Below are 22,997 nucleotides of genomic sequence, written 5' to 3'. Positions count from 1 at the left end.
AATATATCGGACCAATCTTCCGGATTTTTTACAAACAAAAATATTAATATACTTTCTATGTTGACCGGGGAAACCCCAAATAACAATTCAAAACATGTGGAGTGTGGACAATTTCTAAACTTTATGGTTGTGCTGGTTGCTGACAGTTCTGTTGCTCTGCGGAATAATCAAACTCAAAACAGCCAAATATGAACGATAACATTAATTCAAATGTACCATGTGATGAAGCACGCAAGTTCATTTCCATCGAATATCCCGGGATTGTGCAAAACGAATCAAAAATGTTGGAAACAATGGGAGGCCTTTCACATATTCAAAAGGTTCGATTTGCGTTTTTTTGTAATTTAAAACAAAACTGCCAGAGAAACTCCGTGTGTAGTGTTCATAGTTTTGCGTTATTTTTGCATTTGTTCATTTTGATTGTTGATTTTGGTATAGGTGCATAATGATCCAACAAAAAGGCTGGACCTCCATTTTCGTCCCACTGATCCCTCCTGCAAACCGTTGTGTGCTGATCGAGTCCCTGGTACATCACTGTTGTTAAGGTCAGTGCTGCAAAATCTTTCATTCTCTTTACATTTAGTTGATTTACTTACCCAGTGCGCAAACCACAAAAGGCGCAAACAATAAGATTGAGTTGTTAATGGCAGTCTTACACTTATCCCATAAGCACACATAAAATACTTATTGATGCTGGAGCTTAAGGACTGGTTAACTTGATTATCTTTTTGTACTAACCAAAAGGTTTAAAAATTCTTCCTTTTGCTACCATCTAATTATCTTATACTTCTACCTATTTTTTACTTTTTTAGAATATGCAAATACAAAAGACGCAAAAAAGATAAATCTGAAGAAATCAAGTATGAGCAATCAATCTGTGGCAATGTTGATGTTGTCTACAAGTAAGCATGTTGTATTTCTACACCTGCAGGTGCATACATGTATGTCACTAATATTTGCTAAGGTTTAGAATTGTGTTGTGTAAAAGGCTTTCTTTTTTTTCTCAGAACATTACTGACCTTTTTTTATCTATATATGCTTTGAGTTAAACTGACTGTTTGCAACAATTGTGCAGGTTTACATCAATGTGCGACTACCAGTTTTTGTCCACCACCAAAAATGAAGAAACTGGTGAATTCCTTAACCTGACACCATATCTTAAAGTTCAAGGGTTACTCAAAGAGGGCAGCAGCTTGAAACGGGATGCTCCCTTGTTCATTCCACCTCCAATTTTTACAAGATTGGATAACCCTCAGGAATATTTATACAAAAACAGTGTAAAGCCCTGCAAGTGAGTGACGTGAAAATGATAAATATAACAATTCAAACTTTTTTTCATTTTGAATATGAGTTACAAAACTTTGGAACACTACACACACAGATCTGTTCACCAGTCTATTGGGGAATATAACAACCCCAATAGACGTAAAAAGCAACATACTTTTCTCACCACTGCTGTGTCCCTTTTTGTTAATCTGTTTATGTGACTTAAGTGTTTATAAGTGAGTGTGACGGATAAAAACAGAAGCCTTATATCACTAATAATGGCAAAAGCACTTGTCGAAATGATTGAACCACAAAACACATCACATGATATGTCAGTTTGTTCCTCATTAGATTTACAAAACTGCTGTAAGAAGAAAAATACCTAATAAAAAAGATGAATAACTTTTTCTATTTTTGTCAAATTAAATGTTAGGTGCAATTAATCACTGGTGTATCATTTTTTTCAATGTGTTTTTTTTTACGTTTTAGGGGTGTTGCCAAAAACCCTTCTTCAAAAATTGGGGTAGCTAGACCTCACCGTTTTCACAATGCCATTCTTGTAAAGTATGAAGACAAGATCCCTGATAAGCCTTTGACAACAGCAGTAGAAAACTTTCAGGCAACATGTGGCCACTTGCAAAGTGTCAAGCAAGAAATTGTGAAGGTATCTTTTTATTAATGCAATTCTTTTTATACATGCAATTTAAGGCGAGACTGAAAAAACAAAACTTGTCCATCACCAAACTGGTAGTTAAATATCTGAAAAAATGTTCATGATTTTTTGTTCCTAATAGCTATACAGTAGTTGATTGTTTAACATTGATTCAAAATATTTTTTTCAACACTCAATCAGCTATTTGAAGAGCAACCTATTTGGTCCAAAAATGCTATTCAGTACAAAGTGCAACTTCGAAAAGATGTTTTGAAACCTATGCTTCCACTTGTTGCTTACTACTCACTTACTGGACCTTGGCGGTCTTTGTGGATAAGATTTGGTTTTGACCCAAAGTTGATACCAGAATCCAAAAAGTTTCAACTTATCGACTTTAGATTAAGAAGAGGTTGGTATTACAAAGCAATCCTATTCTTTGAAAGTGTTTAGAAATGACTCTAAACCAGTGGTCTTCAACCTTTTTTCCAGTACACCTTTTACAATGTCCAGCAACTTGGTGTACCAATTTTTGATTGTACACAGAAAGTAAAACAATCAACTAACAATCAGTTGCTTGGTCAAGTGATTATATTATTCTTCCACAAAAAGTGCCTAAAAAAGCCTAAAAAGTGCCTATTGCTTCATAATTCACATTACTAATGTAATAATCCAAAACTGGTGCAATAATGTTCAAAACAAGTAGGTCAATATCGCCTATGTCAAGTTGCGATGCTTCCTGGCAGCTTTTGTAAAAACACAATCATGATTTTTAGTATCACTGACCTAAGCTGTATTTCTTTCGTAAACTATCATTCGGTTATATAACCCAGTTTTACTGCAGTATACACTTGGTAATACAGTATACCCGGTTGAAGAGCACTGCTCAAAGATTAGCGAATGTGTTAGTTAAAAACGATTAATTTACTAAACAAGCTCACATGTGTCATTTATTTGTTGCACCCTAATAGGTAGTTTTGTCTTTTAAAAGCATGTAACTTTGTTAACAGGTACACACACAGCTGACATTCCAATCAGGGCAAAGAGGAGCACTTTTTCCTACAAACTTCCTAACCTTCAACCGAAAAACAAAAGCAGCACAATTACAAAAGAATCTGTTCTAGCCACACTACGGGCTGACAATTCCAATACTGATCCTGAAAAAGATGATCACCAAGAGTCTTCCACCTCTGCTGAGGCAATTCAAGTTAACAAAGTTTCAGTAAGTTCGTAAATGCTTGAACTCAAGATTTTGTACAATAATGCAAGCTTTTTTGCATTCCTCGTTGTTCACAATTCCTCACTAGGTGGATGTGGTGTACTTAGAATTCGGTGGTGCACAGATCTAATTGACAGCACTTTATACTTGAAATTTTCCAGATTTTTCTAGATTTCTGTCATTTGTTTATTAATAGTCAAAGCTAGAATAAAGTAATCATACCCAGTAAATTATATCACCACATTGTACAAGGGTAAAAAAATCTGGTTTAGTAATAGTAGTTGTGTTTTGACTGTGCTCATATTGTCTCATGTTTTCTGGTACATTGGTAAATTGTGTATTTTTAGGAATCTATCTATGTGTACAGACCTGGAAGACTTCCACCTAATCGTCAAATGTTCTACATGGTCAGTTTCTTTTTGTGTAAAAGAAAAGTCCAAACAGTGATTTTAATGTATCCTGATTTCCACATATCTTTCCAGGCCTGTTTTGTTTTATTACCTGAAGCACAAGCACTGATAAACCAACCTAATAATCAGACAGTCTGCACTAAAGAAGATGGATGGTTGTTACCTAAAACTACTGCCAAAGTTCGTGACATCATAACAAAGGATGTATACAAGTCAGTTAGCTAACTTATTTGCCTTCAAGCAATTTATGGGCATAGCAGCAACTAGTTGATTGTTGCACAGGACAATTTCAGAGTCAAAACGCAAAACATCCAAACCAGATGATGATTATCACAGAGTATGGAAAAAGAAATCTGCTGCTTTGAGTCTAGCATCTAAGGAAGGAAGACAAAGCCAAGGCAGTGAAACAGACGATATGCCTGAGGACATTTCAGGTAAAGTTTGATATTTCAGATGCTATCAAATAAAGCTTTACTTTAAACGCTGGCTTGTGAGACGTGTTTGGTCAAGAAAGAGTGCTCCAAATTTATTCAAATTTACAGAGATGTTAGTTATTAATCCAAATTTGATCCTCCTGAAGTTTGACCCCGATTGACCCAGCGGTTCACCCACATGCCCCCAAAACGTAAAATTTTTGAAACGGCTGTACTGACTAAAGTCCAGCATCTTGGAGTTTCATGCTTTGTTGTTTGGTGCAATGTAAAGTTTTTTAAAGAATTTTGTGTCTTTTTTTGGATTCACCCATTTTTTACCTTTTGAACCCCGAAATATTCGGTTTTAGTTTTAAGGCAGAAATACATGCCCTATGGTGCAGAAAAATTTGAAAAAGTTAACAATTGTTTAAGCAGGATATTCGTTTAGTATTTAAAATTTTGCCAGTTACCTTTACAACCCATAATATGTGTACGCTATCAGTCAGATATAAGTCCCAAGGGAGGAATTCACTGGTTTACGATTAAGGCGGCAGAGCGGGAGTGCTCAGCTTGACGTCTGGACAGACGTTTTACGAGACAGTCGTTTGGGTGATTAGAAATCAGCTGTTTTTTTGTGCAGCAATGCTGTGTCGTTTTATTGAGTTATCACGCGCATTTTCAGTTTTGGCGCAGGTTTTACACCTAAGACGTAATTCTCTCGATAAACGTACTTCGGTTTCGTTTATGTCAGGCAAAACATCGTTGATCAACATAAATATGAAAAAATAAACTTGACTTTTTCAAACGCCGCGATAAATGGTCTTTAAATTCTCGTTGTCAGCTTGGCCGTCTCATAACCATGGGTCACTAAAGGTCAACTTGTAGGCATTACAACACCGTTAAGAATTTTTCGTCATAACGTATCTTCTTTATTTTTGACAAATCAATTCAAGAATCAGTACTTACGTCATGTATAAATTAGGTCGAACGGTATTGTTGAACACTAAGGACTGCATGCTAAAACAGTGTCAAAAGGTCATTAAACGGTCGTTTTTTGCGAAACAAAGTTAAGTGAAAAACAAGTTGTTATGTATACCTTTGTAGCAAACGACTTTTTTTATATAGTGTCTAATACAACAGTTAAGGCTTTCTAGGAAAATTTGTGTTTAAAAACTGAACTTGAACCACAATATCAAGGTCAAAGCAAGAGATTAAATTGAATGTATTTTCCCCGTTCTTTTTTCACCGATTTTTTGTAATTACATGACAATAATATTGTTAAAGAATACGGAAAAGAACTTTTAAAGTTAAGTTTGTGCTTTGTCTTTAAGAATATAAAAATATCCGTCACATATATGTCCTTAAGAATATAAAAATAACCGCCACATATAGGTTTGCCGTAAATCCGCATAAACACGCGTGTGGGGACCCATTCGTTTTTGCTTGCAAAAACAATCATGTATGTAGATAAAATTGTGTACAGTGTAGTAAATTGGTAAATATCGTATAGAATATATAAAATGAAAGTATATCAGAAAGCCACTTTTCTAGTTTTTCTTGAAAAACATGCATGTTATAAACTTGCTACAGATGAAGAGACGTCTTTGGAGGAACACTCAACCCAAGATGAAGATATTGGTGATGAAGAGGATTTTGTTGGTGGAGGTAATCTGAATCTGGATATGTTTTTGTGCAAAACTGCTCTGTGAAGCCAAGATTGGCACAACTGACTCCAGAAAAGCAAAATTGATCACTTTGCTTGCACATGCATTATTAGAAATTTGTTTGAGGGCTACTACCTACCATGACCAAAACTGCTAAAACTAAAAACATCACAAACATAACAGAGGGTAAAAGCAGGGACTGGTAACTTTTTAATGTGTAGTGCTGGAGCATTAACTTTTGTACCATTTTGCATGATAAATACCTCACTTGTTGTTTATGGCATGTGTATCATTGGGTCAGACATGGGACTTTAAAAAGTGCGTAAGGATTCAATAATACGAATACATGCTTGGGTTTATTCGAGTAGTATTCGAATTACATGTCGTTGTATTTTGGTGAACTATTCATGAATACAAATACTTGACTCGTTTTATTCGAATTGCTCTTACTCAAAAATTACTAAAGTAATTATGCATTCGAATACAGTCATGGAGGTATTTGTAAAGTATTCGAATACAGGACGCGTGTATTCGACCCCATGTCTGCATTGGGTGCCCACCCCTGGTCTGAGAAACATCAAAAAGTAACATATAAACACACCATATTTTTAATAAAGAAAAATAACAGCCCAACAAGATGTTTTGGGCCAACCTATCACCAGGAGTCAGTTGATGATACTTTTTTGTATTAAGTAGATGATGATGATGAGAAAGATGACTCTCCTGATGAGGGTGGATGGTTTTTAGATGATGATGAAGAATTGATTGATGGTTCACTTCTGGAGGAAACCACTTCTGTTTTTAGTGACATCAGTAGTTTTATTGACCAGACATGACCTTTGATTGTGACACTGCCTCTTTCAACAATGTACTGACCAACCAAAATAGAAGCTCAAAGTGTTCTGTTCAGCCAACCATGTTTTCAGTGCTGTGATGACCATCACGCATATGATTTTGCGATATCCACAATATTTTTAATTTTGTAAGACTGAAATGTTATCAATTTTTACGAGTGATGTTTTTGCATAAACTTTTAGCCCTTAGCTTTATCCAAGGCTTGTTCATGCCATTAAAATGAATATGTTAAATATTAGTATCAGGTCAGACCAGTCACAAGTAATGTATTTAAGAAATTAGACTGTTTATTATGCTGCCTTTAAAGACATTCTCTTTGTTGACATTTGTTATCGACTTAAATAAAATCTAAGCAAAAAACTTTTTGACTTTCCTTTCTATTTATAAACAGACACAGTCTTTTTTATTACCAACTGTTTTAAAACACACGATAATGCAAAACAGCAATTCTGCAAAAATTTATTTCTACCTAACTAACGAAAAAAACTGGTATCTGGCAAAAAGGCGATGGTGATAAAAACTTAGTGGTTTCCAATCCCAACATTTAACAAATTCCGTACCTTTTAATACAAAATTAAAAGTGAAATTTCCACACTATGTTTTGGGGGGAATTTTTTTCTGGTTGGAAACCAATGTAATAACTAAATACTTTGTTGTAGGCTTATTATTTGTCATATGTTATTGCATTATCTACATTAATTTTTACATCATTCAACTGTATCCAAAGAACTCAGCACGGCTCTGGATTAAAAAACATGATTTTCACTTAGTAATAAATTCAGTACAGCGATTACTTAACAATTGACAATTGTCAACTTTGGTTTACAATAATATCACAGTAAATCAACCTTTAAAATGTTGTTTTGTTTTATACTTTCCCATGAAAGTTTTCTATATTAAGCCAACTCACTATGACTATACCAAGAAACATTGTATTTTTATAATTATAATCTAAACATGTTTAATACAAATTTGTAGTGTCCAGTATATGCTTTAGACTTGAGGATGTAAGAATATCAACACTTGTACAAATAGGATGTAAGGGTATTGGCATCAGTTTGTTGTATGGAATAACACTTTTCATGGAAAGAAATCGTTTAGTGCAGTAACAAGAAAAATTATTCACAATACAACCGAAAATATGCCACTCTGTTCCGGAATTTTCTGGCCTCTTTGTCCCCAAGTAACTGCAAAATAAGATTTTGGGGATTGGAAAAAAATTACAGTAAAAAAAAATACAGTTCCAACACCATTTAATAAAAGTCACTGGAGAATGTACAGTACATTACTTGAGCAGATTAGTCGCTTTGTCAAAAATAGAACATTGCAAAGGCAAATAGCAATCATCAATTTAAACAGTACATTTCATTGTTCTGGTTTCTTAGAGGCATGACTATAAGCGTAGGCCAATTCTGACGTGTTTACCTCAGTTTTCAGTGTTCTTCGCATTACATTTGGTTGAATGGGTGTGATTGGTGCTCCAAATTGCTGAGGCCATTTTACCTGTCTGTTTCTAGGGACATCGTGCTCATAAATTCCAGGCCTGTCAAATGAGCATGGTGGTCATATGACATTGCAAAAAAAACATCTTGTAAACTAACGCTTACCCCGGTGTTATCATTGGGTCCTGTGTTAATTGTTTGAAACGCAGTGCAGAAGTTTCAAAAGGTTTATATGCAGATTTTGGTTTTACTCTGTTGGTCCAATTTGTTTGGTATTGTGTAGGGCTTGGAGTAACCATTTGGTGTATCTGATGAAAACAATTATTTGACAGTTTCAATCTAACAGTTAGGCTTTTATCTGATGATTTTATAACAAAAAAGTCTGAACAAGATTAATGAAGTACCTTGCGAAATCTGGGTTCTGTTCTTGATCCACAAGTGTATCCTCTTTTACTGCACACCCACTTGTCCAGGTTATAAGTAAAACTGCTCACCTAGATATAATATAATTAAACAAACCCTGTTATTAAAGAAAAGGTTGATAATTTCCTATCAGAATTTGGAATCAACAATACCAAGAGCATCACCATTCTCAAATGTTGTACAGACAATTCTGGCTGCGGAAATTTATTTTGTTACATTTTACAATACCAAACTGCATGTTCCATTTTTAAATTCTGATTAACAGCTAAAACAGTTTGACAAATTGAAGTTCTAATATCTAATAAGTCAGAAACATCTGTACTTGGTGTGACAATATTGTGTTGAAAAGACATTCATTATAGGCATACTTCTATGGGTTCTTAATTCTGGTCCATTTTAAAAATGTTAAAAGTCAGGCAACTTTACCTCAGCATTGTTGTAACGGCCTGGTCCTCGGTCAGGGGCTCCTCTAAGGGGATAAAGTTCATTTCCTGTTCGATCAGGTGCACAAACATGGGGAAATAAACCTCGGTCCAGTGTTGTGCCAAATGACACTGCCTTCTTATTAGGGTCATCAACTTCACAATGCAAACATATAAACATTGGTTAGGATTTTGTCAACATGATTCAATAACTACTTTCAAATTATGCACAGCCACACACAAAGCGCAAAATCTATTATATAAGAATAAGATGAAACTAGTTTCATTTGTAAATCGTTTGCCAAACCACCACTACCACACAAACCAACATGCAATAGATATGTTGAATTAGTACAAAATGAATATGTCACAGCACAGCCTAGTACTTACTGTCCATAAACATGGTGATAGTGTTCTTGAATTAAAATGATGGCAATGAAGTGATCTTAAAATGACCAATGATTGGCAGAAAAATAGATAAAATTGATATGAAAAGCAATAAATGCCAAAATTGAATTGAAAGCAAATTCCATCAAACATTTTTCACATCAACCTTAATAACTTTGTAAGAACTGACTGTCCTCCAAAATAAACCTCTTTTATTTTCTAAATTTTGATTAATAACCACATGCTAGTTGCTAACTATGAATCAGTTTTTTTCAAAATACACAATGTGCCTATAATTAAAATCTGCTCAAACCCTCTTTTGAGGTGCCTCTCACACAGAACACCTTGCATAGTTAAAACTATTAAATGAGGCAAGCCCAACTAGGGTCGATCATAAGCAGCAACATCAATGATAGGGTAAGTTTCAAAGCATGAAATGACTGGTGAGATGAACTGGTACCATATAATTTGTTCATACCTTTCGCGTCTTTCTCCTCAAAAATATACAAATTTTCTAAACTTCCTTCATAAGTTGCAACACGTATCATGATTGTTTGCAGTACTAAAATTTCGTTACAAAATGCTCATAGTCCTCACATGAATTTTGTCACGATTGCTCTTTTTTAGCATGAAATAATGTAAAGAACACTTTGGCGGGGTAAAAGTTGCTTTGAATTACCATGGAAACCAATTGTATGCAGCGCTGTTAGTGGCATGTTTTCAAATTTGACAGATGCGAGTGACAATCGACTTTCAAAAGTCTATTATTTGTCAATGTTAATTTTTATTGAATAAAAATGGTTTTTATTTTATTTTAATAGATACTATTTGTTTTGAATAGACATCAAACTTTTGTTCAGCCGCCCTTTTTTCCTTTATACGCTTGAGTACACATGGAGCGATGAATGACGAGCTGACTGTTGACATGAGCAATCAGCATTAGGAGAACTGAAGTTTAAGCATGTTGTAAGTAACCAAGTAAAGGGTTTGTTGGAACCGTAATTTAACATACGTGTCGATCATGTTTTACCTTTTGTGTTTCCTTATCGTGGTGTATGTCTGTTACAAAGTTAGCTTCCTGATAAAGATTGGAAAGCTTCACGAAAAATATGTTTTTATAACAGGTAAGTTGGTCTTCTAGCTTTAGGCGCAGTTACAGATACTATTGTTTCCTAACAGGTTGCGACCGAGGCTTTGGGCGACTGCTGGCAGTACGACTAGACAAATTGGTAGGTTATGTTTTGTGTCCAGATCCAGACCCCAAAGGTACAAGACTGTCTTAAGGCTTTTGCTAGTTTTAGCCACACCGTGTGTTAAAACTAAATGTGGTGCATGGTAAACTATACTTTGCCAAAAACAAAGAAAACTTGTTCTATGAAATTCGTTGACGAGCAAGGCTTCATTGCTGAATGCTGACCTTATGTGTGGTTTTTGCATTGGTAGGGTCTGCACGTTTTCGCCGGATGTTTGTCTGATAAGGCTGCGGCGGAACTGACTGAACAATGCAGCAGCAGGTTAAACGCCATTAAGATGGACGTAACCAAACCTAGCGAAGTCAAAAACGCTTTACGGCTTGTCAAAAAGTTTTTAGGCGATAAACGTACGTGATTGTTTGTCTTGTGTGATAAATACAGGCTAAACAACCTGCTTTATTTATAGCTCTATGGGGTTTGGTAAACAACGCAGGAATCCAGAATGCAGTTATTTCGTTCGAATGGAACACAAAAGACGATTACCAAAGCGTACTTGGGGTCAACCTTTTCGGTACAATTGACACAACCCTCAACTTCTTCCCGTTGATTCGCAAGGGCAAGCAAGGTTGGATTGGTTCGTTCGTGTCGAAACGGTTTTATGTAATAGAAGGGTCACATTGGTTCGTTCGTGCCACCACAAGTTGCAATAAGAACGTATTTTGACGTCACCTTAGATTAAATGTGTCCATGTTCTTTTATGTTGAGAAAGAGTGGTTGTCATTGCGATGGAATGGTAATTAGCCTACTATATACAAAAACCTAAAAAGAAAGGTTGAACTTAACCTTCATTTCTCATCGTCCCTTGAAAATTGTGCAGTTATCTATGGAAAACAGAAATTTAGCAAATTCTACATTTCTGATTTTTACATTACTTTCTGTGAGCGGGTCTGATCATTGTAGGCTATGTTAAATTTCAGGGAGAATAATCAATGTATCCAGTCTGCTTGGTCGCTTTGCTGCGAATGCTTCGCCGTATGTCGTGTCGAAGTTCGGCGTGGAAGGCTTTTCAGACGGACTGAGGTAAGTCATTGTATGGGGATATCTGTTTTACGTTGTGTTTCTACGGCCCTAAAGCGGAACCATTAATAGCGCCACAGAAACCGGTGTCAAATAACTGTTCATAGCTGTTTTGGTATTTCGCCTATGTCAACCCATGGCGCGCTCACAACGCTCTTTTCATATTATACGCTTGCCTACGTACGTAACTTTGCACACGATATTTGCATTGTTTTACAATTACATGTCTTAGAGCAGCGGTTCTCGGCCTTTCTGGTGCCGTGACCCCTTGATAACATTTGTCAAGTTGCGGTGACCCCAAGGATAGAACCACTGGCCTAAACCGAGTTTGAAACCACTGCCTTTGCCTACTATTTTCAATCTCATGTCCAATTCAGGACTATTAAAACATTAAAATACAGATACTAGCCTAATTATGTCTTTGTTTTTTTAGCAAGGAAGCTCGAGTTTTTAACGTTACTGTGCACACAATCGAGCCTGGATTCTTCAGGACGAATTTCAATGACGGATTGGAAGAAAAAAACATGGAAAGATGGAAAACTTTGCCGAAAGATATAAAAGAAGATTACGGAGAAGAATACTTGCAACAAAGTGCGTTATAATATATATACAAGAAATAGTTTGTAAATAGTTGTTGTTAAAACGTGTATTAACATCAATGGTCGGTTATGTAAATCGTTGTTAGTTTACCAATAACCATAGTGTAACTGTAGGAGGTACTTCTTTCTTATGAAGCCATAACTTAAACAGCCGTCTCCCAACACATTTAGAAAACCGTGCTGACTTTATTGTAATTATAGCTGAGTGCCTGTGGTTATTTGTAACATTGGTTCGATTAGAGACGTTCAAGTGTATGAACAGCAGACCTTCATTGATAAATATAACATATATTTCAAAATTAGATCAAAGAACCGTGGTTAGAGGGTAATCTATTTCAGGGCTTCCCAAACTTTTTTGATCGCGACCCCTTTTAATCTCTTTAAATTTTTCACGACCCTTCACGGATAATATGATAAACAATGCGAAAAAAACGTTTGTTGTAATTATTGAAACGCCGAATTCGAGCGAAAACTAAAAACAACCTACCGGTACTCGGAGTCTACTACTTTACACGTTCAAACACCGATAACTTTTACGTGCTTTAGCCTTAGTTTCTGACAGATTGTTTTGCAAATGGGCACTTGTCACAATTTCTTCGTGTGGTTTGAACGTTTGCTGTGCGTCGAGAACATACGCACGTTCGTAAAGGACGATTTACCGAGTCGGCAAGTTTTACAACGACTTAGGTTTTAAGTAATTTGTTAGGGCGGAAAATAAAGTAAAAGCAATACAAGTTTCAAATCGTGTATTGTTGACGCCTAAACTGAGCTCACCTTGAACTAAGTTTAGGCCGTTGCAGTGCTTTGAAAACAGATATTTAACACTGCTTGAAAATCGGAAATTTATTGCATATTTTTTATCAGAGAAAGTTATTGCGCCAAACAATGCTTAAACGTTTGTAACTCTATATATCATGTTTATGCTGCATTAAAATGCCTGGGTATTTTAAAACAATTGCAATTGTTGCGTTTCAACCGACGTCTGTTCGATCAATAGCGTCAGTACAAGCGCGTTTGCGCTTGGCTGAAAACGTTTTAAAACCGACGTAACTTGAACAAAGATGCGATTTTGACGTTATACAAAGATAAAGGCCGGGGGTGTGCGGCACCCTCACACCCCCGTACTCCGCGCCAGTGTATTGATTACTTTTTGCAGAAATTCGTACAGCTCTCTGCGACCCCTCAAGTTTGTTAAGCGACCCCTTCCGGGGTCGCGACCCCCAGTTTGGGAAGCCCTGATCTATTTCAATTAAAAAGAAACCCACAATCAATCCTGAAACGTCTACCAATACTATAGATCTATCTCTGACATTAACAATTGCAATTTAAAGCTTTGCAAATGCGAAAGCGCTTCGCAGACAACAGCTCGGAACAATTTGATCTAGTCGTCGACGCGATGGCACATGCACTGACGGCAAAATACCCGAAGGAGAGATACGTCATTGGTGACGATGCCAAGTATTTCTTTGTGCCGCTGTCGTACTTGCCGTGCAAACTTCAGGTATTAATTCTGATGCCTATTTTCGAACTGCAAAATATCAACACAATCTGGCCTCTAGGATTTGTCAAAAAACTATGCATGAAAATGATACATTAAAATAAATTCCTTTTTGCAGATTTGGATTTTGGAATATCGACGTAAGCAAAAGAAAATAAAGTTTCCTCAACCGGCTTGTACTGAAAAATAGTTGAAAGGCCACAAACAATTTTGTTGATGAAGTTTTTATTGTGCAATTGCTTAAATTCTGAGGTGACTTCAATAAAATACAAGCACTTTATTGGCAATATTTTTTCTTAAATTATGTTAGCATTATCGTTGTGTCAATGGCTTGGCACGCCAGGAGTTACCAGTACTTGGAAGTCACGTGTGGTGTTTGTGACGAGTGAGATAATTGATGCGAATTTCTGTGACTGGGCTTTTTCGTCTGATAGAAATAGCTCAGCCACATTTTTTGCCCATTTTGCTCCACTTCCCGTGTATTGTTTTTTCAAGGCCTTTTTATGGCGAAAGAATATTAGCTGTGTATCTCGCTTTACCACAAGGAGGCGCCCGCAACACATAAGATTTAAAAATACAAATGTTTTTTTAATATGTCACACCACACTTGACCAAATAGCTAAAATTCTTTTCTTGTTCATGCACAATTGCATCAAAGTAGTCTTACCCAAAATCCATAGAAAACACAAGTTGTCGCACGCCATAGAAAACACAAGTTGTGGGGATGAAAATGGGGCGAAATTAGCGCGAATTTTGCATTGCGCCTTATGGGGCCGATTTATAAAATGATTAATTTGGATACTTTTGCGGTGTTTGATTTTGCAATTTCTGCAAAATTTTGAATAAAAATATAACTACGCTCAACTTATAATGTTTAAATGGAACTGATGAACATGAAATAGAGTTTAAATTAGGTTTTAGTGGGTAAATTTTCCAGTAGATATACATGTAGCCTACTTAAGTCCCGAAAGATAAAAAGGTTGTGATGTATATTCATCTAAAATTGGAATAAATAGTTTGACCATGGTCTTCCAAGGTCAGAAAAGTCATGACGTAATAGTGACGTCATCGTTTATTTACTGCATTTTGACGCTTTTAGCACATACTGAATTTTGAAAGCTTTTGGTACTACCTTTAAAGGTGTTGCACAAATCTTTTTTTAATTTTTTTGAAAGATATTTGACACTTTTTAGTGATAAAAATATTTATTGCATTAATTAAGGTCTATATACCATGTTGAATATGTGTACTGTCATATGCAACACAACCACAAGAAAAAATGCAATATAAACAAATACAACTAACATTGATGCATAAAACAACCAATATCAACAAAATTGTTAAATCTTCTTGAATCTATTCACCTGTACAGCACAAAAAGTCTCGTGGGAAATTTTGGATCCAAAGTGGCACTTTTTTTATTTATTTCAGTTTCAGCTGATACTTCCCACAATACATGTTATGTGAGGATATCACAAAAAATCCAAATGATTTCATTAAGGGCATAAAATAACATGCAAGAATTATTAGCAATTTTCAAAATTGGTGATTCCATAAAATCAAAAAAGTCAAAACTTAAGAGACACACTGCACAGTATGACATGTTTTTTTGAAGCTTCATAAACTCAAACACAGTAGTTAAATGAAGTCCAATAGATCCTGTGTCAGCCTTCAAAATGTCACAAAATTACATTTAAATCAATGAATGTTATTTGTCTTTCCATCTTGTTATGCATTACTATTTTATGTCATTATTTGTGTCTGTTTTAATCAAAATTGTTGCAAAATAAAACATTGGCATTTATGTTATACTTTTTCTGAGTCTATATGCCTGTTGGTATTGCAAGCCAGGAGCCATGCCAAACAGCAACTTCTTACACAGGTTTGGTGCGATGGGATACTAGATAATTCTTCTTCAGTAAGGATACTTTGAAATCAACGGCTTGTTCTTTTAAAAGCCCACCCATCCACCAGTTTCTTCATTATATTGGTGCACTTAACTGGCCACCAAACCACTTTTTTTACTATTTTAAGTTGCAAGTTTATATATATGCACTTTATTCATCTTATCATAGAACTGTTAAATGTATTGCAAATTTCTGTAGGTTTGCACTTTTTCCAGTAGCAAAAAAATAAGTATACCGTTAACCTAAATAAAGACTTTAAAAAGTATAACTTTGATAAACAAACTGCTTTGGTTAACACTTATATTTCTAAGTTTTTGAAATATCTGTACAGTCAACATTTTTTATTACTGAAAACGGTCGGGATCATTTATATTTACTACACTTTATTCACAAATTTGCTAGCAAACGATGCAGAAAAATTTTTTCGCTAAACTATTGCCAATAAAAATGCTTTCCTGCAAACATTGTGTGTTGCCTAGCAACCAATGACGTCATTTTTACGTCACGCATAAATTTTCTTGTCAGCAAGGCAATTTAGAAATAAAAAATTTTTAGTCGTTAAGCCAGGTTATTGAAAACAACATCCAAAACCCTATCCTTTGCGTTGTTAAAAGCGTGCAAAGTCGCCCCATTTCACGCTCCATGAATTCTCGTGCGACAACTTGTGTTTGATAGATAGACTTTGGTCTTACCCGCATACGTCAGTAGCAATTGACTGAAACCAGGCAATAAAAAAATAATAATATCGAATCACTGCCACCACAATCTACCAGCTAAAGTCAGGTAAAAGAGGCAGTACACTCACATTTTGATCCATATTATCTGCTCAAAATAGGACGTAATATTGTCGGATCAGTCATATTGTATATTTTGTGATCATACTGGGAGTTGTATATATTTTAGTACAGTGTCTCTTGCAGTGAAATACAAGCTACAGAAAGACCTTTCCTGGACAAGCTTGTTTGCCACGTGCATCGATTCATAAAAAAGAATTAATGGAAACGAGAAGTTATGCTTACAATACCCTTTGGTAACATTATAGAACGACACAAATTGCGTTCTTATGTAATATTTTGTGTTCAGGTCATATGTTAACACAGTGGTCGTCAACCTATGGGTCACGACCCCAAGTGGGGTCGCCTAAACTTTTTCTGGGGTCGCAATAAGTCGCCGAATTTAACTTATTGCATTTTAAAATTGATTACAGAAAATAAAACTAATATTATGTTCTTTTAGATCGCAACTTTTGCTCTTGTTTTGTGGTACAGCTTGCTACCTCATGTTGCAATTAAATCGTGGTAGTGAAAAAACACAAAATGCCTTTATCGCGTAACAATGGGTTTGGACAACGTGTATTATGACTCAATATAAGTTTGTATTATTTAAGGTGACACCAGAACGAGTGAATAGTTATTTGTGTAACGTATACCCAATTATGTCAATTTTTTTCTAATCCCGTTTTTTTTAAATGAAACGCCTTAAAAACTTTTTTCGTAATACTTTTGTATCGCCATATTTGTTTGCAATTATGTATAGTTTGTGTACTTGTTCTTTCGGTTCAGCATTACTTAAAACATTTTTCTCAGTGTTGAAAAAAATGGGGTCGCATGTAAATTCTGATTTCATTTTCCCTTAAATTGGGGTCGCCTATAATAAAGGTTGAAGACCACTGTGTTAACAGACACTTTGTCAAATTGCTAATGGGTATAAGGTGGCATTGGAGCAGATAAACCTTGTTTAACAAGGCTTGTTTACATGAACGAATCCATTACAAATCTAATAGTGGGTAAAACTTGATCACCCATGAACTAGTGAATTTGTCGTAACGCCCTTGACAAAAGTTTTGAACCTCACGGTTTGCTAATGACGTCATGGTTTGACCTTCGCAATAGCAAAAGTGAAAAGCAGCTTTAAAGCAGCCCTGTTAATAGCGTGACTTTTAACATGTTTGTATATGTAGCGGACCGGCGATAATGTGAGAGATGTTGAAGGAAAAAAGGTGTTCTGTGCTGTGTCCACTTGACAGTTCTTTGAGCTGTAAAGTTAATTTTTATGGTAAATATTATTTACCGTTTTATGTCAGTAATTTTCAGAACTAATCCACTTGCCAGAAGTGTTCTTTTCCTGAAAATTCACAGCTTGGCATATTAGGCTGAACTCCAGGTTCTGCATTATCTTGGGCTGTTAATGTGTCATAAAAATGACTTTGTGGAAAAGTTATTTACGTTTGGTAATTTTTTCGTTATTGAGTTTAAATTTTTGAAACATCCTAAGGTAACTATGGAAACTCCCAAATAGTCAGCTCAGCAACAAAAAGAAGATTGATCAGAAGCAAAGCTGCCAAGAACTTGTTGAAGGTAAATACATTGTATTGCAGTCGTTTTCACAATCGCTATTGACATAAACTTTGTCACCATTGTTGAAACTTTCGCAATAGATTGTAGCCCTATTCATTATGTACTAACGCAGTCTAAGAGATATTTTCGGTAATTGGATTTACCGTAGGCAAACCAGCCGTGCGCTTGATTTATAGAACACGCGGTTATGAAAACCAGACAAGTAAACAATCGGAACTGGGTACATCGATTTACCGTAATTTTGGCTTTTTACGGCTTATCAAGGACATATTTTTGAATCGTTGTTTGCAAATGCAGCAAATGACCAAATATATAAAGGACTTATATTCGAACTCAATACAAATCGTGTGACGCTGTACACCAAACCATTACAATTAACTATTTAGCTATGTGGATCTATTTGATAGCAACTGCTTTATTGGTCTTTGCTTTCAAAAAATACCATCGGTCGATACAGCGAATTGAAAGAATTTGTCAAAGGCATGTCTTTATCACAGGCAAGTGTATTTTTGTTGATGATTTTATCGATAATAATCGGACTATTGCGTCCATTACGCAGTGCCATAGTTACTAATCATTGTTTCTGTAAGTAAATTATCAGACAGCATGTATGTATGCAGTAAATTAGCTTTATTGCAAACTTTTATACAATTGCTGTTGGTGTGTACACAGACTGTTGGTGTGTTATGTTGGCCTACATAGACGCTGTGGAGTTATACACTTTATAAAGTTATTTCACCTTATATAAATCTCTATTCTTTATTCCAGGGTGCGACAGTGGGTTTGGACTGGCATTAGCCAAAACTCTGGACAAACTGGTAAGGGTAATTACAAAAAAATAGGTTTTATTTTATTCGTTGTGCACTATCTTAGGGAGTTTACGTTTACGCTGGATGCTTGTTTGAAGAATCGGTAAAATCCCTGCAAGAACAAAGTAGTTCAAAGTTGAAGGCAATTCGTGTCAACGTAACAAACCCAGAAGATGTGGCGAACGCTGCTAAATTCGTTCAGGATGACCTAAATGGCGAAGGTAAATTTTCACGAGCGATAAAAAATTGGCAATTAATGGAAACGTTTAGACGAATTTTTGTCGTGCAGCTTTATGGGGTCTTGTGAACAATGCCGGTGTCTGTTCGCCGAATGTGCCGTTTGAGTGGACAACCAAAGACGATTTTAAGAAAGTTTTTGACGTCAACGTTTTCGGCACAGTGGACACCACTCTTAGATTTCTGCCATTGATGAAGAGAGGAAAAGAAGGTTTCTTAATTATATTAATAACTGACCCAACTTAAGTTGTCAGTCAGGCCGTATTTTCGGGTGGGCTTGGGTTTTAGGTTATTATGAAATAGGTTATTATGCGGAGGAACTACTGCGCTGTTATGCAACTTTGGTGCAGAAATTTGTGCGACCTATAATCCCAATAAACTACATAAACTATAATAAACCAAAACCGTAAAAAATAAAATTTATTAAGCCAAACGTTAAACAGAAAATACCTAACTTAAATATCAAAACACCTAACACATATTTTAACCCCTGGGCTAGGTTGTGCCGCTCTGAAACAAACAAAATACTTACTATTACACAAAACTTACAAGGGGTTTTATGATAAACTTACCTGTTAGGAAAATGATCGTAACGGAAATAACTTCGTTAACTTTAAAAGATGGACACAACTGTCGCAAGCGTCATATGTGCTACTAAAATAATTACCACACTTTAGTGCAGTGGTTCTTAACCTTTTTTCCTTGCTGCACCCCTTTCAAATCACCAACCAATTTTCGCATCCCCTTTCAAATCATTAACCAATTTTGGCTCCCCCTTCTGTAATTGCTTAAATAGAATAGACCTAACCAACCTTAATGGGTCAGCATCCCCGCACCCCCTAGGAACAGTTCTCGCACCCCTTGGGGGTGCGTGCACCCCAGGTTAAGAACCCCTGCTTTAGTGCTTAAATGGTGGCACCTGTTTGGTTGGCAACCGAAAACGCGCATAGCGTTTGTAGCCTACCTTTACTTATGTTATAACCTTCTGTTTGTGATCACGTATCTGACAGTTTAATTAAAGTTTAAACTCATCGTACTGTCTTTTTACTCACAAAGGGCGGATTGTAAACGTCACAAGCGTTGCAGGAAGATTTACTCCGAATTGTTCTCCGTATAATTGTTCCAAGTTTGCAGGAGAAGGATTTTCAGACGGCTTGTGGTTGGTGCATACTGTTTGATTTGTTTACGACTAAGGGTTTAAACTTTCAACTACCCAAACGCAAACAGTTTGCTACATGCTGTCAATTTATGCAAAGCTACTCTTAAGAAAATCAATAGACAAACTGGGTCAACATTGACAATTATACAAGACTTTAAGTACATACAGAAATATATTCAGTGGTGGGATTCAGCCGGTTCGCAAAGGTTCTATAGAACCGCCTCACGAAATTTTATGTGAGCAGCGAACCGGTTATCATTACTGGTTACTGCCAATGGACTTTTTGTAACAGATCCGAAATATGACATTTGTGATAGAACCGGCTGACAAAAAATCTGACCCCACCATTGAACTATGGTATGTGTTTATTTTGGTTTGTTGTATTACACTGTCTTTTTGTCTAAAATTTCTTGGATTTAAACAGCTTTGAGATGGAGCCGTTCAACATTTCGGTTCACGCCATTGAGCCATTTTTTGTTAGAACAAACATAAATGACCCAGTTGTCCAGAAAAGAGGAATCACTGAACGATGGGAGGCGTTGGATGCGGAGACAAAGGATAGTTACGGAGCAGAATATATGCAAGCAAGTACGTTAAGAAACATTGGCACTGAATTAATGTCAGGTCTTTTCAAAACTGATTAGCTTGTCATAAGCAATTGTCTATACAGGTGAAATAAAAATTAGGCTACCCAAAGCGGATACATATATTCGAAACATCATCAGTACCTAGTGTTCCAGCAGTTTTATTATTCATCCACAATCTCAATCAGTCATGTTTTATGAACAGAGATAAAAAACTCCGAGAAGTTTGTTGGCAATGCTTCAAGTAATGTCCAAATGGTCCCCGATACCATAGTTCATGCTCTTCTATCCAAGTACCCTAAAAGTCGTTATGTGGTCGGAAATGAAGCCAAGTTCTTTTTCATTCCATTGTCATTCTGCCCAATAGTGATTCAGGTTTGTTTCGTTTGTTTAGTTTTTTCCTTCCGCAATAAACATCGATGTGATTCTCCACATTACGTTTGTCGTTGATCTCTTGGACCAGGGGTCCGCAAATACTTTTTGTCGCGACCCTAAAAAAATTCCTCTAAATTCTCGCGATCCAAGCATTTTGTTAGCATGTAAGTTTGTGGAAAATAAAAGCAACTAGATATCAATACTAAGACTGCTATGATGCCATTGTCAGTTGCTATTTTCTTGCACAAAATAAAGCGAAACTCAGCACATAAAGCAGTATAGGTAAACGAACGTACCTCGCATTGCAAAATGGTAACAGAAAAGCATGACTGCTTGCACAGGTACGCTAACTTATTGCATTGTTACATAGACTGTATGTAACAGTTACGTAGTCATATGTAACAATGCAATAATAATTAGGAGGTTGAAAAAAAAGTTCATTAAAACTATAGATGCGATGCTCATATCCATGGAAAAATTAAAATATTTCGCGACCCAGACTAGAAGGTCTCGCGACCCAAATTTGGGTCTCGACCCACTATTTGCGGACCCCTGTCTTAGACAACAGTGTAGGCCTAAAGCAGCAACGCAATGCAGTGAACATGTTCCCAAAATACGATGACACTGAATTTTTTTTTTATTGCAGATGTGGGTGATTGGGAAACTTCGGAAAATGACTAACACCGTACTCTTGCCAAAAAAAGCTGTCAAACGAAACTATTAAATCTAAATTGATTACATTTTTGATCGTTGCAATTTAATTTGAAGTGCATATAGGCTTAAATCTTATTTGACTACAACACACACTATGTCGTGTACAAGTGTCTATAGTTGTTAGTTCTTCGTTTCTTTTTTTTAAAAAATGTATTTCTTATCCCTTTTGTCGTTTGTTTTATGCACAGAGCGACCGTGTATGCCTGTTTGCTATACTTTCAGCAAACATTTCTAACTTCTTAATACTCCTCTCTCAACATCATTTAAATATTTTCCAATGATATCTCAGCATAGGCGTGGTGTGCATAAAAATATAAGTCATTCCAACCCGATGCCTCGAAATGGCAAATTGCAATAAATCAAAAACTTGGTATCTGACTCTTGCGCAAAACCATACACCGAGTCTTCTTGCCGAATTCGCTGTCCAAACAGGATTGTGCTCTTGGTTCCGCCTAAAATGCGACAAACGTTTCCCGCATAAAGGGTAAATAAAAGTAAGCAAATTTTTATGCTGTTTTGTTTTAAAAAAATTAGAGTTAAATTTCCAACCAAAATTGCTTGTGGAAACGGTTATGAGTAGCACTCTGTGGTTTAATACCATGTCTTTAAAGTAAATATAACTCGCTTGCCATATTTTTGGCAGACAACCAATGCACAATTAGACAGTTAAGACACACCGTAGTGACGCAAAAACTATAGACAAAAATCAGCACGCCATGTCAGAGACAAATAAGCAGGTGCCTGATATGAGTTGAGTTTATTTTGCTTGGTGAAAGAAAACATAGCGACACAATTGCACTAAAAACAATCACTAAGCCGGAAATAGCTGCGCAATATTATTAATAACCATTAACCAACCAGTTTAACCTTTTTTTGCATAACTATAACCGGAATACATTTAAGTTTGGTTGTTTTTTGTAGAGCAAGCATTCCGTCCTGTGAACACAGCGGAACGTTTTCTATTTGTTTTGCCACGGGTAACCTTTGACCGATGACGTTTTCCTTTTTTTCCTTTGTGGGGATTCACCCTATCCGGAAATAGTTTTTCTGTTTTGAAGACAAAAGCATGTAAAGTTGCGCAAGCGCTTTATTTTACCGAAGTAAGCAACAAAAAAACGTTAGGGCGTTCTTCAAGTTTAGCGCAATTGCGGTTTAAATTTACTACTCGTGATAAAATAATTTTGGTGTCAAGAAAAAAGGCATTTTGTTTGGAAGTAAAATCACTCAGGCGATGAATGTGTGGGGCAGAATCAGATACAGAAATTCATTTGACTTTGAATAAAAAGACTTGATGTGGAGAACAGTGTGTGAAGCTTTGAATTTGAATATTGCTGTACA

General features: G+C 36.0%; 4 protein-coding genes across 4 annotated transcripts; 3 read left to right on the top strand and 1 right to left on the bottom strand.

The window, feature by feature from the left end:
* The first annotated feature begins 33 nt into the window (after positions 1-33).
* LOC145213496 (general transcription factor 3C polypeptide 5-like) lies at positions 34-6,625 on the top strand. Its single transcript, XM_080081793.1, has 12 exons — positions 34-320; positions 439-545; positions 813-902; positions 1,076-1,291; positions 1,756-1,930; positions 2,120-2,327; positions 2,926-3,137; positions 3,482-3,541; positions 3,617-3,756; positions 3,827-3,978; positions 5,548-5,622; positions 6,318-6,625. Exons 1-12 carry the CDS (start codon positions 189-191, stop codon positions 6,455-6,457), a joined length of 1,707 nt encoding a protein of 568 aa, XP_079937919.1. The 5' UTR covers positions 34-188; the 3' UTR covers positions 6,458-6,625.
* A 287-nt stretch (positions 6,626-6,912) lies between these two features.
* On the bottom strand, positions 6,913-9,245 carry LOC145213497 (ciliary microtubule-associated protein 3-like). Its single transcript, XM_080081794.1, has 6 exons — positions 9,154-9,245; positions 8,768-8,919; positions 8,323-8,412; positions 8,084-8,226; positions 7,902-8,019; positions 6,913-7,663 (listed from the first exon to the last, which is right to left on the bottom strand). Exons 1-6 carry the CDS (start codon positions 9,164-9,166, stop codon positions 7,595-7,597), a joined length of 585 nt encoding a protein of 194 aa, XP_079937920.1. The 5' UTR covers positions 9,167-9,245; the 3' UTR covers positions 6,913-7,594.
* Positions 9,246-10,055: 810 nt separating this feature from the next.
* On the top strand, positions 10,056-13,797 carry LOC145214611 (dehydrogenase/reductase SDR family member 9-like). Its single transcript, XM_080083171.1, has 8 exons — positions 10,056-10,274; positions 10,330-10,379; positions 10,594-10,750; positions 10,810-10,968; positions 11,321-11,423; positions 11,854-12,011; positions 13,351-13,520; positions 13,636-13,797. The coding sequence occupies exons 1-8, from the start codon at positions 10,172-10,174 to the stop codon at positions 13,705-13,707; spliced, it is 972 nt and encodes a 323-aa protein (XP_079939297.1). The 5' UTR covers positions 10,056-10,171; the 3' UTR covers positions 13,708-13,797.
* Positions 13,798-17,704: 3,907 nt separating this feature from the next.
* On the top strand, positions 17,705-21,669 carry LOC145213031 (dehydrogenase/reductase SDR family member 9-like). Its single transcript, XM_080081276.1, has 8 exons — positions 17,705-17,721; positions 18,512-18,599; positions 18,655-18,811; positions 18,880-19,038; positions 19,884-19,986; positions 20,411-20,574; positions 20,776-20,945; positions 21,592-21,669. Exons 1-8 carry the CDS (start codon positions 17,705-17,707, stop codon positions 21,667-21,669), a joined length of 936 nt encoding a protein of 311 aa, XP_079937402.1.
* The last annotated feature ends 1,328 nt before the right edge of the window (positions 21,670-22,997 follow it).

Source organism: Phallusia mammillata, chromosome 2, assembly GCF_965637545.1.
Source record: "Phallusia mammillata chromosome 2, kaPhaMamm4.hap1.1, whole genome shotgun sequence".
NCBI lineage: Eukaryota > Metazoa > Chordata > Ascidiacea > Phlebobranchia > Ascidiidae > Phallusia > Phallusia mammillata.
The sequence above is the reverse complement of the archived record's forward strand: the minus strand, read 5'-3'. Positions and strand labels throughout refer to the sequence as shown.

Bases quoted from the DNA above. Each gene is read 5' to 3' on its own strand.
- LOC145213496 (XM_080081793.1), top strand. From the start codon at position 189: ATGAACGATAACATTAATTCAAATGTACCATGTGATGAAGCACGCAAG. The intron at 2,328-2,925 runs GTTGGTATTACA...CTTTGTTAACAG, and splicing joins CGACTTTAGATTAAGAAGAG to GTACACACACAGCTGACATT. The intron at 3,979-5,547 runs GTAAAGTTTGAT...AACTTGCTACAG, and splicing joins TATGCCTGAGGACATTTCAG to ATGAAGAGACGTCTTTGGAG.
- LOC145213497 (XM_080081794.1), bottom strand. The intron at 8,227-8,322 runs GTACTTCATTAA...TGTTTTCATCAG, and splicing joins CAGAACCCAGATTTCGCAAG to ATACACCAAATGGTTACTCC. The intron at 7,664-7,901 runs GTAAACACGTCA...CTTATTTTGCAG, and splicing joins GAAGAACACTGAAAACTGAG to TTACTTGGGGACAAAGAGGC.
- LOC145214611 (XM_080083171.1), top strand. From the start codon at position 10,172: ATGTTTTACCTTTTGTGTTTCCTTATCGTGGTGTATGTCTGTTACAAA. The intron at 10,275-10,329 runs GTAAGTTGGTCT...GTTTCCTAACAG, and splicing joins AAAATATGTTTTTATAACAG to GTTGCGACCGAGGCTTTGGG. The intron at 11,424-11,853 runs GTAAGTCATTGT...TTGTTTTTTTAG, and splicing joins GGCTTTTCAGACGGACTGAG to CAAGGAAGCTCGAGTTTTTA.
- LOC145213031 (XM_080081276.1), top strand. The intron at 19,987-20,410 runs GTTGGTGCATAC...GGATTTAAACAG, and splicing joins GGATTTTCAGACGGCTTGTG to CTTTGAGATGGAGCCGTTCA. The intron at 20,946-21,591 runs GTTTGTTTCGTT...TTTTTATTGCAG, and splicing joins TCTGCCCAATAGTGATTCAG to ATGTGGGTGATTGGGAAACT.